The following is a 13,471-nucleotide window of genomic DNA, read 5'->3' on the forward strand; positions in this document are numbered from 1 at the left end:
GAATGAAGTCTGAAGTGACATCCTTGTGTTGATTCCTGCCACAGAAAGATTTATTCTTCCTCACATTGTGGGTTGTGTCGGTATGAATGCCTATCTTCCATTCCTTTGTGTGATCAAAGGTTTGTTAGTTGCCTCTTTTAATCCTTGGTGGATCTCCCCTTTCTCTGGAAGAACCTTGCAGAATGGCTGTCAAGTGAAGTTCTTGGAGTGTTAACCATGGTGTTCTCCCTGTGCAGGGACACAATGTGGCGGATTTTCACAGGCTCCCTGCTGGTGGAGGAGAAGTCCAGCGCCTTGCTTCACGACCTGCGGGAGATTGAGGCTTGGATATACCGCCTGCTGCGCTCCCCCATGCCCGTTGCTGGCCAGAAGCGGGTGGACGTGGAAGTCTTGCCCCACGAGCTGCAGCCAGCTTTGACCTTTGCTCTTCCTGATCCATCCCGCTTCACTTTGGTGGATTTTCCATTGCATCTGCCTTTGGAGTTATTGGGAGTGGATGCCTGCCTGCAGGTGCTGACCTGCATCCTTCTGGAGCACAAGGTAAGAAGGGAAGATCATTGATCTTTGATAAGTATGTAGGAAGTCCTGCCCTCTTCAAAACCAGGGTAGGCTGGATTTGTAGAACAGCTGTCTCTCTGCACTGTCTGGAGTGAATTTTGTCTGTGGAGGATGAGGGGAATAAATAGCTCCTTCTGAGGTTCCTGTTTTGAAAAGTTCTGTTCCCACTCATAAAAACACCCAAAGCTTGTTTTCAGACAGATTAGTGGAGGGTTACCAGTTCACAGCCATTGAATTTCAGTCTGTGCAGATCCCAAAATCTGTGATCTTTGTATACACTGAGGGGAGTATTAGAAGTGAATGGTTGCTGCAGTGCTAAGGGGAGTTTCTTTGGTTGCAGGTTGTATTGCAGTCCCGAGATTATAATGCACTTTCAATGTCTGTGATGGCCTTTGTGGCCATGATCTACCCACTGGAGTACATGTTCCCAGTGATCCCTTTGCTTCCCACCTGCATGGCCTCTGCAGAACAGGTACATATTTTTCCTTTATTGGTCTTTCACAAAAGATGTTTCTGTGATGTCTAAAATTGTTATAGTTGTAGTCCTTTTTTCATTCACCATCTTTTCAGAGATTGTATCAAAGTCTGCCTTGCAAAGAACATTGCTTGAGTGTGACTATTTAAACCATAGGTAACACCATTTATGTAGGATATCTTCAGAGCACACTCAGTGAATAAAATGATTCAAAGCAGTAATTCACAAACAATGAACTGAACAACCATAGACCGACAATATTGTTATGATATTTACCCCCTTCCCCCTCTAAACTGAGTATTAAAATTTGTTGAGGAGGGTCCAGAGTAATATTTAAGGATGCTTGAGGGCTCTTTAATTCAGAGTTCAGGAACTATTGCCTGCAATCTCAGAAATATGAAGTGTTGTTTAGCTTCAGCTGGGACCTTGGGTTTTGCCAATAGTCAGTTCTTTGCAGGAGCTCATTATTCTGCTTGGAAAGATAGAATTCAAGCCATCTCACTACTTCAGTGCTATCATGCAACTGATGCTGTAGATTTGTTCTTGTGCCACTCCTTGGAGGGGACCAACAGTTCTAGATTAAAAGAATAAATTAGCCTCCCAAGCCACTGGTCTCAAACTGCTGTGTGCCTAGTTGATTTAAACCTTTTTCCTCTGTTTATTGCCTTGCCAGAAGCAACCTGAATTTGCCCATAAGTTTTCCACATACATTTGAAAAAAATGTGTCTATCTTGTACTTCTTAGAGATGTTATTATTTTGAAACCAAACTACCACTACGAGCATAAGGGTAAAGTCCTTGTATGTGCCTATTTACAGTGGCACAGACTCAGTTTGAGCTGAGGATGTGTTCATCCATGACTTCCTGCTTTTCAACTTAGGCTCTTACTCTGAACATTTTTCTTTTTTGGACCATGATAGACACAGCAAGCTGTTTGCAAAGAGCTGTGTAGCCATGTACATTATGTCCTGGGTGGCAGTGGGACATGAAACATGGGAGATGGAAATGTGTTTTCTCCTAGATGAAAATTGAGCCTTGCTGAGTAGAAGCTTTTATTCTTTTTTTCTTTTTCTTTCTTTTTTTAATACTTCCATTGTATGGTATTAATTACTTATTTATCAATGCATTTTTTGCTGTCTACTCTGCTATAAACATACTGTAGTCAATAAATAAATATTTGGAAAGAACATGGTGATATCAAGTGCAGATTTTGTCCTTAGTAAAGTCTGTCTTTCTCAGTTGCTTCTAGCCCCTACACCTTATATCATCGGTGTTCCAGCAAGTTTCTTCCTTTACAAACTGGATTTTAAAATGCCTGATGATGTATGGCTTATTGACCTGGATACCAATAGGGTAAGTGGCACACATAAGAAGTTATGGCTTTGTTTCCAGGAGCTGTGCACTGTCACCAGTGTACCCACTGAGAATTCAGTAATGCCTGGCCTCAGTCTGCCTTTGCCACTCCCATCTTAAACTTCAGGATTCTGTTCCTTGCTGTGTCTCAAGGTCCCCATCCATCTCTTTTGCATTAGGCATCCTTTTTCAGTAATTGACCTGACTATATCATTAGTAGGTGAATCCTCAAGCAAATGATAGAACTTTCTTCTTGGCTAATTGTCAGACTGGCTTATAGCCCTACTTAAGAAACCCAATCTGTTAAGAACCTTCCCACAGGCTGTCATGGTTCAAGTGGGGCTATGTATCTCATTTTCTACCAGGGTATGAGCAAGGCTAATTTAAGGAAAACGTGAATAACATCATCAAATTGATGGAAAGTGTGGGTTGATTCAAATTTCTTGTTTTTGTGGTAAATGATAAAGTAACTTCATTGTTTATTATATTGTAAACAATAACAACCTTAAAGAAGTGAAGAGCAGGTGTCTGTCTGAGACTGTGAAGTTTTTTATTTCTTATTTTACTTTTGTGTCTTTTATTCCTCGGTGTCTGGAGTGCTGGAGATTCTGGGGATTCTGTTTTGGAAATTACTACAACTGGGGAATTTTTAGTCTGTTGTTGTGCTTAATTCCAGGTAATTGTTCCCACAAATGCAGAATCTTTGCCAGCACTGCCAGAACCTGAAGCTTCAGAGCTGAAAAAGCATCTGAAACAGGTAATATTCACTTTGGTGAAAGGACTCAGATGCAGCAGAATGTAGCATATGTAGTGTTGCCTAGTCTTCTGCTAGAGTGAATAAGAATGCAAGTCAGTGAATGTAAAGCTGAAATGTCCCTGTACACAACAGGTGGTTTCTTATTTGTTGTTTAAGGCAAACTTGTTTCCAGTCGATGCCGAAAGTTCCAGATCCCTCCTTTACGTTTGCCATGTGGGCTTTAAACTCTGACTTGATCCATCAAGCTATGATCATCTTTGTTTCCCCTCCATTCACAGATCTGTGTGTGAAGTGTCAGTCTCTCCTCTCAGGTCCTGCTAAGCCATTAATCAGCTTGGGTCATCCTGGCTGATCGTGTCAAGCAGGTTTTATCTCTTTATTTCTGTTTTCCTTATGCACGCTGCATGCAGTATCTGAAGGTAAAGTGTGCTACTAATGTGATGAGGTTTGCTCTTTCTCTTTCCTCATAGCCCAGGAGAGCAAAGTGTCTAACCTCTCTGATATCCCTGTACCTGCTATCAGCACAGATGGAAGTGATGTATTGCCTGGAGTTTTGTTAGATCAACCTCCCCCCACTGCTGCCTCACCCCCTTGCAATTTCAGGCACTATTTAGTAAAACTTCCTCACTAGTGCAAAGGTAAACTCAAGTATCAGAAGAACAGATTGCAATTTTTTTGAAGATATATTTAAAATTCTCGGTGTTCACCCAGCTCCAGCTTACATTCCCTGCGTATTGCTATGGACATTGTTATTAAGGTTTTGTCATTGGCAAAGGAGTGCTGCAGGTACAAAGCAGACAAATTGTGGCCCACATTGTTAAGGTTAACACTTCTGTGTGCCTTTGGTTCTTAGAGTCAATAAATGAATTCCAGGATATGTGCTTTTGAACTGCTGTAGAAAGTTCTTAGCTGCATCATTAAGGACAACAGGCTTGCCTGTTTCAAAGTGACCAGATATGAATGTTTGGGGGTGGGGCAGTTATACCTCTTTCCCAAGATGTGTCTATTTTGTGGTCCGTTTCGTTTTCCTCTCATTTGTGATATTTGGTAGTAATAGATATTTTTTTTCCTTCCATCTGTTTCTCTGTGGTCATGTGTTCGTCTTGGCTCTGATGGGCTGCTGTGGTGTTATCATATGATCTTCCATCTTGCCTCCAGTGTCTGGTTAGCATGACTGCAATCACTCAGAAACAGCTGCTCACTCCTGACAACAAGGTTCTTTATTTTATTCTTTTCCCCTCAATTTTCCATTTTACCCTTTTCCTTTGGAGTTTTTTTTTGTTTGTTTGTTTTGGTTTTATATATATATTTTTTTAAGTGAAAAGATGAAGCCTCAGTGGCAAATGGGAAAAATGAGGAAGATTTTGGATAGGTCTGGGTGTCCAGAACTGATTCTCCGTTTGTGCTGCTCCTTGAAGATTTTCTGAGGGTTGAAGTGGTATCTTTATGGACAGATGAAGGCTTCATTCCAGTGGAAAGTGGAGGTTTTCAGGGATAAAGCAGGTGTTTCTGTAGAGGTGTCTCCACATTTTCCTGGAATATCAAATTACTGGTTGAATAGCCACCGTTAAGGGCAAGTTTCAAGGCCTCTAATTCCCAAGATGTATTCAAATTACACATGGAAATAACTCTACAAGCAGTAGAGTTAAGCAGTGCCATACTACTAGTAGTCCAGTTAGAACTATCTGCTTTCATGTCATGAATGATCTAGCAAAGCTGAATTCTGTGCTACTCCTTGACTGGCTCCAGGACTGTTCCAGCATTGAGGAGATCATTTTGACAATCAGCACAAAGGAGGGGCTGGAGATGCTTGTTGACTCAGCGTGGAGGTGGTTTAACAGGAATTAATGGAGCATGCATAATTGTTGCAATTGCCTAGAGGGCAGGGTAGCTCTTATCATTTGTTCCTTAAATAACTGTTCTTGCTGAATGTGTGCATAATGTCCTTCAATAGGCCCTGGCCAGCATGAGCCTGAATACTCAGCCAATTCTTAATCTAGAGAAGTTTCATGAGGGGCAGGAGGTGCCTCTGCTGCTGGGAAGACCACAGAATGATTTGCAGTCTACTCCCTCCACAGAATTCAACCCTTTGATCTATGGAAATGATGTGGACTCTGTTGATGTGGCTACCAGGTGAGGCTTAACAGGAAGGTGGCATTGAGTCTTCATAAAAGTTTGCACTTGAGGGCAGCATAAACATTTCCGTGGATGAAACAGTATCTGCCAGGTACTATTCCAGATTCTCCTTGACATCCTGTGGGGAAAAAGAGCAGTAATTACAGTCTTTATCTCACACAGTTATGTTCATGCAGGTAATAGATATATCTTGAGGTGAGGGTGTTTTGCTTCTTGCATTTTCCTATAGATCATCCACTTTACCTGGATTTGTCAGTCTGATACTGTATCCTCAGCTTAAATCACAAACCTTAAATACAGGAAAAAAAACCCGGGGACTTAGTTGTTACCTCAGCTAGTAGAAACAAGAATGTTATCCTTCACTGAGTGTTTGTGTTAAGATGGTGAATTAGAACAAAGTGGTTTTGGTTTGTATGGATTTTTCTTTTATTTTTTGCAAGACAGCTGTTTTCTAAGAGTTAGGTTATCATTCTTCAAAGGTTTGAAACATTGTCTATGGCATACCTTTTAAGGGCTCTCTATTCTTTTTTCGTTCTTCTCTGTGTTCTTGTCTAATGTATTGTTCTGTGTTTCTTTTTAGGGTTGCTATGGTGAGATTCTTCAACTCACCAAATGTTTTGCAAGGCTTCCAAATGCATACTCGCACTCTTCGCCTCTTCCCACGACCAGTGGTAGCCTTCCAGGCAAATTCTTTTCTTGCCTCTAGGCCCAAGCAAACACCTTTTGCAGATAAGCTTTCCAGAACACAGGCAGTAGAATATTTTGGAGAATGGTCGCTCAACCCTACTAATTATGCTTTCCAAAGAATTCATAACAGTAAGTGTTGGTCTTGCCTTTCCTGCACTTGGATGTAATGCAGGAGCTTAAAAACCAGACATTCTAGGGAAGGATTTAATTTTATACCATATTAGTCCTGCTGGCGGGGCGGGGAGGAGGAATCTAGTTCAAGGAATATTTTTCTCTTTTTATGTATGGCCTCATGTGTTTCTCCCAGGTTAGCTCTGCTATTGGTGAGCTGCTCCTCCAATTAATTTTACCTCTTGTTTGATTACGGAGAAATCTTGTAGGCTTCTTAAAGATTTCCCCTTTGTGCAAGACTTAGTAAAGGGTAGTGTCACTGTGAATGAAGCCTTTGACACCAGTAAATGAGTTTGGTTAATGCTCTCCTTGGTTTTTTGTGCAGACATGTTTGACCCAGCCCTAATTGGTGACAAACCCAAGTGGTATGCTCACCAGCTGCAGCCCATCCACTATCGAGTCTATGACAGCAATTCACAGCTGGCTGAGGCCCTGAATGTCCCAGCAGAGAAGGAAACAGATTCTGATGCCACTGATGACAGGTTAGTGGGGAACATGCCCATAGTCACTTGAGAGTTATTTCAGATTGCTGGACCTGTCCTACTTCTCATTTGCAGCCTTTTCCTGTAGTCTGCCAGGCTGTTGTTTCATTTCATGTCTGGGCAGAGTACTGACACTGAAGTAAATTTTCTCACTGCTCTGTTATCACAGCAAACTTCTTAACGCTTTGCTTGTGTATTCCTTTACTGTGATTCTCCATACTTATTTTCCTGTTTTCTTTTGCTACCTGTATGCAACTTGACATTTGTCATTTCCTCACACCCTAATTGTCTTTTCTTTCATGCTGTTCTTTCTCTGGTTATTTTTGTTGCAGTATTGCAAATACTCCCACCCATCCTACAACTCTCTTAAATCTCTGTTCCCTATCCATAATTATGCAAATCTTAGTACTACCCACTGCCTGTAACCACATTGTGTGTTTAGTAAAGTGAAATGAAAGTTTATATAGTAGTTTTAGGCCATATTTAATGGAGTTTTGTGTCTAGTTTTATTCCCTTTCATTCCTCCCTGGTTTGTGAGATCTTTCAGCCTTGGACTTGCACGTATTTTGCATTCTACACAGCACCAGTGGTCCTAACAGAATGGAATTTATCACTAGTGTAAAAAGGAAATGGTTTTACTTGTGATTCCCAGTTCCCTTGAATTTGTCCTACATAAACACACATGTTTTGTGAATTAATATACTATTCTCTACTCACTTATGTTTAGCCTCATAACTTTACTAAGAGATTTTAAGTGTCTTCCCATAACTCTTCACATACCTAAAAGTTATGGTTTTTGCTCTTACCTTTCATGAAGTTGGCCTGTGAAATTCGTTGGTAGCTACTATAATATGAGATTTTTGGGAGGTCCTTGAAAACAGTGCTGATTCAGATCTTTAAAGCATCAGAGCCTGCTGTTGCTTTGATGCTGCCACTCATCTCTCTCTCGTGGCAGTGGCAGTGACAGCGTTGACTACGACGATTCAAGTTCCTCCTACTCCTCTCTTGGTGACTTTGTCAGTGAGATGATGAAATGTGACATTAATGGTGATACCCCAAGTGAGTAACTTTTACTTTCACAAGGTCCACATAGGTTCCCTTTCCTAATTCATCTGAAGTGCTTTGGGAAAATGGCCTCCCCTAAATCCCTGAATCAGAACAAAGTATTGTCGCATTGTGGTCTTGCTCTGAGGTAAAAGTGTGTGGGTAGACTGAGAAAGGACATTTCTCCTGCTTACAAACAGCTTCCTCCAAGCAACATTGTGAAGAGGAAAGACAGAAATACGTGCTGCTGAACAAAACTGGTTCACTAGATCTGGAAACAATCTGCTGCTGCCAGTAAATACTGTGCAATATGGACAGCAGAGTCTCTGAGACAGTGAGCTCTCTCCTGTCCCTGCATATTGGTTCTCAGTGCTAGCTTTAAAGTATTGCTCTGTCCTAGTGGGGACAGAAAAATGCATTCTCTGTGGCTTATATGGAAGCTGCATAAACACTCACTTTGTTCAATAAACTAAATCTAGAAGTCCCAAAACATTTCCTGTGTCCCAAGGACAAGAAGTAATAATCATAAACTGCAACAAAGAAACTCTACTTGGATGTAAAGAAAATAATTTAATGGTTATTGTAATTGAATAGGTTCCCAGGACCACTGTAGAATGTCAACCCTTGAAAACTTTGAAAACTCAGTGGGACAAAGCCCTGAGCAACCTGCTTTAATTTTGCAAGTGCTCCTGCTTTGAGGAGAGAATTGGAATGGATGACTTCCAAAAGTCCTTTACAACCTAAATTTTTATGCAAGTTGATTCTGTTGAGCAGTCCTCATCTTCTAGGAATATTTAGTTAGATGGGCAAAAGGCTGAAGAAGGCAGTTTTGTTAAACGAATGATGATGTGTTTGCAGATGTTGACCCCCTGACTCACGCAGCCCTTGGTGATGCTAGTGAAGTGGAATTTGATGATTTTCAAGAATATTCAGGAGATCCTGATGAACAGACCATGGACAGCGAGAACTCCCAAGAGAATAACCAGCCTCGTTCAAGTTCCAGTACTACAGCCAGTAGCAGCCCCAGCACTGTCATCCATGGAGTGAATCATGTGTGTACTGAGATGAGTTCAGCCTCAAGATCAGCATATTAGGATATAAAGAATGGGAGAATGCACGTGGTTCTTTCTGAGAAGGGCAAAAGCTAATAGGACTGTGACACCATGCACAGATTTAATTGCATGCACACCCTGGATTTTCTGAGCAAGGTGGAGTTTGCTGGTATCCTCTTATGCTGGGATAGACCATTCCTGTACTAAAAGTTCAAGTGCATTGAAAAATGCATTAGCAGAGAGAAATGGTCCAGGTTGGGACTGCAGGAATTGCTTTTACAGATTCTGGAAAGACCTGATATCTTTAAGGGAACAGGTAGTGGGGTGGGGAAACTCAAGAATTTGTGGTCTTTTAAGAAGAATGGGAACATGGTAATGGAAAGCCATTATCCTGAGTTAACATTTACTAGTCACAGCTGTTTTAAAGGGAAGTAAGTCCCTAGAACTTACTTGGTGGACCAAATACTGCAGTGTGTATGAAATCCTTGTGTAGAGACACAGATAGTGAGGATGTGGTGGGGGCCCCGTAGCGAGCAGCAAGGACTGTGCAGATTTCCCAGTTTGAAATAATTGTTCTTGTCCTGCCCTTCAGTTGTATGTAACACAAATTAGCGAACAGATCAATGATTTGACTGGTCCACAGGAGGCAGCAGACTCAGCAGAAATAGAAGAGAAGTTGGCTGCTGGATTTTCAAACCATCTCTCTTCCTTGCCACTGCAACCAAGCTTTCCCAAGATAAGCTTGGATCGTCGTGAGAGTGACATCGCAGCTGGCAGCATGAGCTCCTCAGAAGGGGTGGTGAGGAAGCGAGAGTATGACAACCCATACTTTGAACCACAGTATGGTTTTCCTACAGAGGATGAGGATGATGAGCAGGAAGAGAGCTATACCCCAAGATTTAACCAAAACCTCAATGGAAGCAGGTGAGTCCTTGTTGTCTCCTGCCCTTCTGTACAGTACTTCTGGGGTTTCTGTCTGCTTCATGTAGTTTAACATTCATGCACTCAAATGTCTTTGGCTTTTGAGATTTATTGTTGCTCACTTTCATTTAATATTGAAATGCTGTCAACCCTTCTGGTTTGAATAAAAGCATTTTCTTAGTCCTCAGTTCCTTACTTTTATGTAAGCAGTAGAAGCTATGAGAATTAACAGTTCTTTCTAGAACATTCTAACATATCATGTACTGATTTCTGGAAACTGTTTCAGTAAGTCTTTGTCTTTTGGGGGAAAGATACTGCAGTGATTGGTGGCAATAGGTTTTCTTGTTACTCCTTTCAAACCAGAATGCTTTTACCTACAAGTCTGCCAATGCCCTTTTGTAGACAAGTTTTCAGCATGCCCTGAAAGGCTATAAAAGCCTGAATGTAAAGATGTTTCAGTTCTCTTTTTTTTTCTTTTCCTTGTTTGTTTGTTTTTTTTTTCCTGAGGGTGCAGGTAGTATGGTGAAAACTGGTGGGAGTGAGACCAACATCAGTCTCCTACAACCATATGATGTATTGATTTGGGGTGGGAAGGGGGAATGCTAATAACAGTTGTACTTAATTTCTTTAAAGGTCTCAGAAGTTACTTCGGCCAAACAGTTTAAAACTGGCCAGTGATTCTGATGCAGATTCAGATTCCAGGGCCAGCTCCCCAAACTCTACTGTCTCCAACACCAGCAGTGAAGGTTTTGGGGGCATCATGTCTTTTGCAAGTATGTACCATGCATTAATTAAGCTAGTTTTATTTATTATATCAGAGTGTACAGAGAGATGGAATAGAGAGATGGCTAGTCAAGAAAATGAGTTGGTTGTCAGATTGTTACCAGCTCTTCAGTAGTCATGGTGGCTTACTGACAACTGCTGACAACTACTGCTTTATATATTCTTCAGTAAGAAAGACTTTGGTTTTGTACTTAGCCCCTTGAGCTGTATGGCATTTTAGAGCACAGATCAGAAATTTCCTCAGTTTCATTTAAACCAAGCATTGTGTAATTTTAAGAAATTGATAAAAAATCTTACAGTAATATGCCTTCCATACTGCCATGTTTTGTGCTGAGGTACAAAATTCAATTCCTTTATTGCCTACTTTCAATTTTATTTTAATAAAAAAAACCAGAAGTGTGGAACATGAATCCAGAGTCTCTTAATCAGTGACATAAGGCATGGCCACTTGAGTCTTGCACTACAATAAAAAGCAGTGAGCAGTGAAAGAAGTTTTTGGCACTGGGGAAAATATGTTAAATGTTTCTGGTAAGATGACTCTTACTAAAATAAGGCTACAAAAAAACAAAGAACAAAAGAAAATTGAAATAATATGTTGACACTTTAATAACTTGAAGTGTTAATCAGCTCCTTTATGTAAATGTGATGCTTTCAGGCTGTCTGTGGGCTAGGATGATGATGCATAATTGTGTCCTTAAGATCTGCCTGTACCAGGAAGAATGTATGTTTTTTCCTAATAAATGAAAAGTTTCTATTTCAAAGCATGGTTCCATGGCAGATTTACAGTGTTTCACAAGACACAGTGCACAGTCCTCAATTCAGAGTTACATGTTTTACAGATCTTCTGTCATCCTGTTTTCTCATGTGGCCCAGCCATTCATTTGCTCCCAAAAACAGGATCAAACTAGAAGATAGATCTAAAGTGATGTGATCTAAGTGCAGCACAGGAGGATTTTGCTGTTAAATTTCAGCCTTGAAGATCCAACGTCAATTATTGTAACACAAATGCCTAGACTTATTTTTTTGTACTGTTTAGAATAATCTGATTATACATGTGGTTGCAATGTAAATGAAGTCATATTGTGGTAGTGAGACTTTTGGGTAATAAAGAAGAACTTAATCATTAAAGATCTGAAATAAGATGGCGAATTACAGGATCTTTGGGTGTGTGCAGTGAGCAGTAGACCTTAATTGTTTTTGTCTTCTGTCATAGGCAGCCTGTACAGAAACCACAGCACAAGTTTCAGTCTGTCCAACTTAGCCCTACCAACCAAAGTTGGGAGAGATAAGAATACTCCCTTTCCCAGCCTGAAAGGTAATAATTTTTCCCTTTATCTTCTACAGCCTTTTCAGTTCTTGTGACTTGGCAGTCTGAGGTCCTACCCCTGACAGGAATCCTGAGAGTGATGCCTTTTGGTTGTTTGGGTAGTAGCTGTGTTAAGGAGCAAGACAGTGAATTGTTATGATATTTCTCAGTCTTTTTCCCAACACCTGTTGGGATGGGAGAGTGTCTGGTCTAGGCTGAGTTAACAGATACAAAACAAAACCAACATTCATAGTGTATTTTGTTCACTTTTATTTTGAAGAACTCAGTATAAAGAATGGGAACCAAGAGGTAGGTCCTGCTTTTGTACTGCCACTATCTTCATGCTTGGCAGTCTGTAATTTGTAAAAGTGATGATGCTGCATTTGTAAATGAGGGTAATGCCAACCTCCCATGGAGACCGCAGATTATGCGAGTTTCAAAAGTGTTTATCATCTTTTCAGATTGCTAAATAGAAAATCAGATTACAACCATGCTTTCAGTTCTATGAGAGTGAAGATCAATCCCTAACATATGTGCACAATCTTTTCATTAGAACATCTCCTGGTTGTCTGCAATGTCATTAGATAACATGTCTGAATGGGCACTAGAGAAATGCCCCTCACACCATGGGTGTTAGACTGCCTGGTCATCCTTGTGCCAAATGTAATATCACAGGGGTGACTGAGCTTGCACTGGTGTTGTAGTGTTGAGACCTTTTCAGATGCTACAGAGGAGAGGTTTTATTTTGCCTTTTGAGTTATTCTGATTAGAACTTACTGCTTTTGTTTTAATGTGTTGATTTTTTTTCATTTATTTTTTCCTCCTCATCACTTTTATCGGTAAAGATTACTTTAATCTGGAATTGGGAAGGGATGTGGATGAAGGTTGGTATGATGTTTTGCTGACCTTTGACCTTGTAGAAACAAAGACCAAAAGGTGGATTTTATGTTTCTGCTTTGGACTTTGTTTTTGAGACAAGTAATCATTCCCTGTGTGTAAAATAAGGAGTAACAGGACTGGTAGGGTGAAAACACTAGCAGAGACTCTGCACAGCTGTTTTTGACAACCTTTTACCAGTTGGTTATGTTTTTATGTCCAGTTGTACTGGATAAGAAACATGCTTCGTGTCAGGGTTGTTTCCATGGGTAAACTTAATGACTGATTCCATGCATTGGAAGAAAACAGTGATGGGGTTTGCCATTCCTCATTCATGCTTTGTGCCTCATCTTCTGCACTTTAGTGTTCTTTTCTGGACTGTTTTAATCCTGTAGGGCCTTTAATGTTACTGTGCAGATATGAGGATGGGATTTCATGGAGTAGCTCAGTCTGTTTTATGCATGTGCAAGTGTGTGTGAGAGTGGGGGTGTGTGTGTGTGTGTTCTTTTACATGTGCATGCTGGCTCACTGGGATGCCCACTGGGCACTTCAGTGGTTTTTAGATGTTTTTGTCTCTGTTGTAGAGATACAAAGTTGCTGCATTAACTTGTTCTTGCTAAGTGTGTGTTTCTAACTGTAATGGGAAATGATGCTGGGACTCCATTTCATTGCTGCTGTTTGACCACTTTCCATCTTCCTTTTTAATTTTTATTTCATGTGCATCCATTGATATTTTTTCCTTGGTGATGCAGATGGTTTTTGTAGTGCCTTTCAAATACAATATGTGCAATAATGTCCTTGAAGATGCATTACACTGGTTCCACGATGCCAAATTTCAAGTCAAGCACTATCTCTTAAGATAAGTTATTCT

At 40.6% G+C, this 13,471-nt stretch overlaps 1 protein-coding gene across 22 annotated transcripts in view; it reads left to right on the top strand.

Annotated features, from left to right (window-relative positions):
• Positions 1-13,471, top strand: part of MADD (MAP kinase activating death domain) — a 68,421-nt gene that overhangs the window by 19,294 nt on the left and 35,656 nt on the right. For 9 of the 22 annotated variants that reach the window (XM_064714246.1, XM_064714265.1, XM_064714256.1 and 6 more), the window contains exons 4-16: positions 237-540; positions 899-1,030; positions 2,272-2,385; positions 3,062-3,142; positions 4,301-4,357; positions 5,097-5,275; positions 5,859-6,094; positions 6,462-6,617; positions 7,570-7,677; positions 8,521-8,714; positions 9,307-9,638; positions 10,269-10,408; positions 11,632-11,733. In XM_064714246.1, the coding sequence (XP_064570316.1) occupies positions 237-540; positions 899-1,030; positions 2,272-2,385; positions 3,062-3,142; positions 4,301-4,357; positions 5,097-5,275; positions 5,859-6,094; positions 6,462-6,617; positions 7,570-7,677; positions 8,521-8,714; positions 9,307-9,638; positions 10,269-10,408; positions 11,632-11,733 (2,135 nt within the window). Of the gene's footprint in view, positions 1-236; positions 541-898; positions 1,031-2,271; positions 2,386-3,061; positions 3,143-4,300; positions 4,358-5,096; positions 5,276-5,858; positions 6,095-6,461; positions 6,619-7,569; positions 7,678-8,520; positions 8,715-9,306; positions 9,639-10,268; positions 10,409-11,631; positions 11,734-13,471 lie in introns of all 22 variants that reach the window. The other 13 variants (XM_064714257.1, XM_064714262.1, XM_064714267.1 and 10 more) reach the window with 6 other exon arrangements.

This window comes from Zonotrichia leucophrys, chromosome 5 (assembly GCF_028769735.1).
Source record: "Zonotrichia leucophrys gambelii isolate GWCS_2022_RI chromosome 5, RI_Zleu_2.0, whole genome shotgun sequence".
NCBI classification, from domain to species: Eukaryota; Metazoa; Chordata; class Aves; order Passeriformes; family Passerellidae; genus Zonotrichia; species Zonotrichia leucophrys.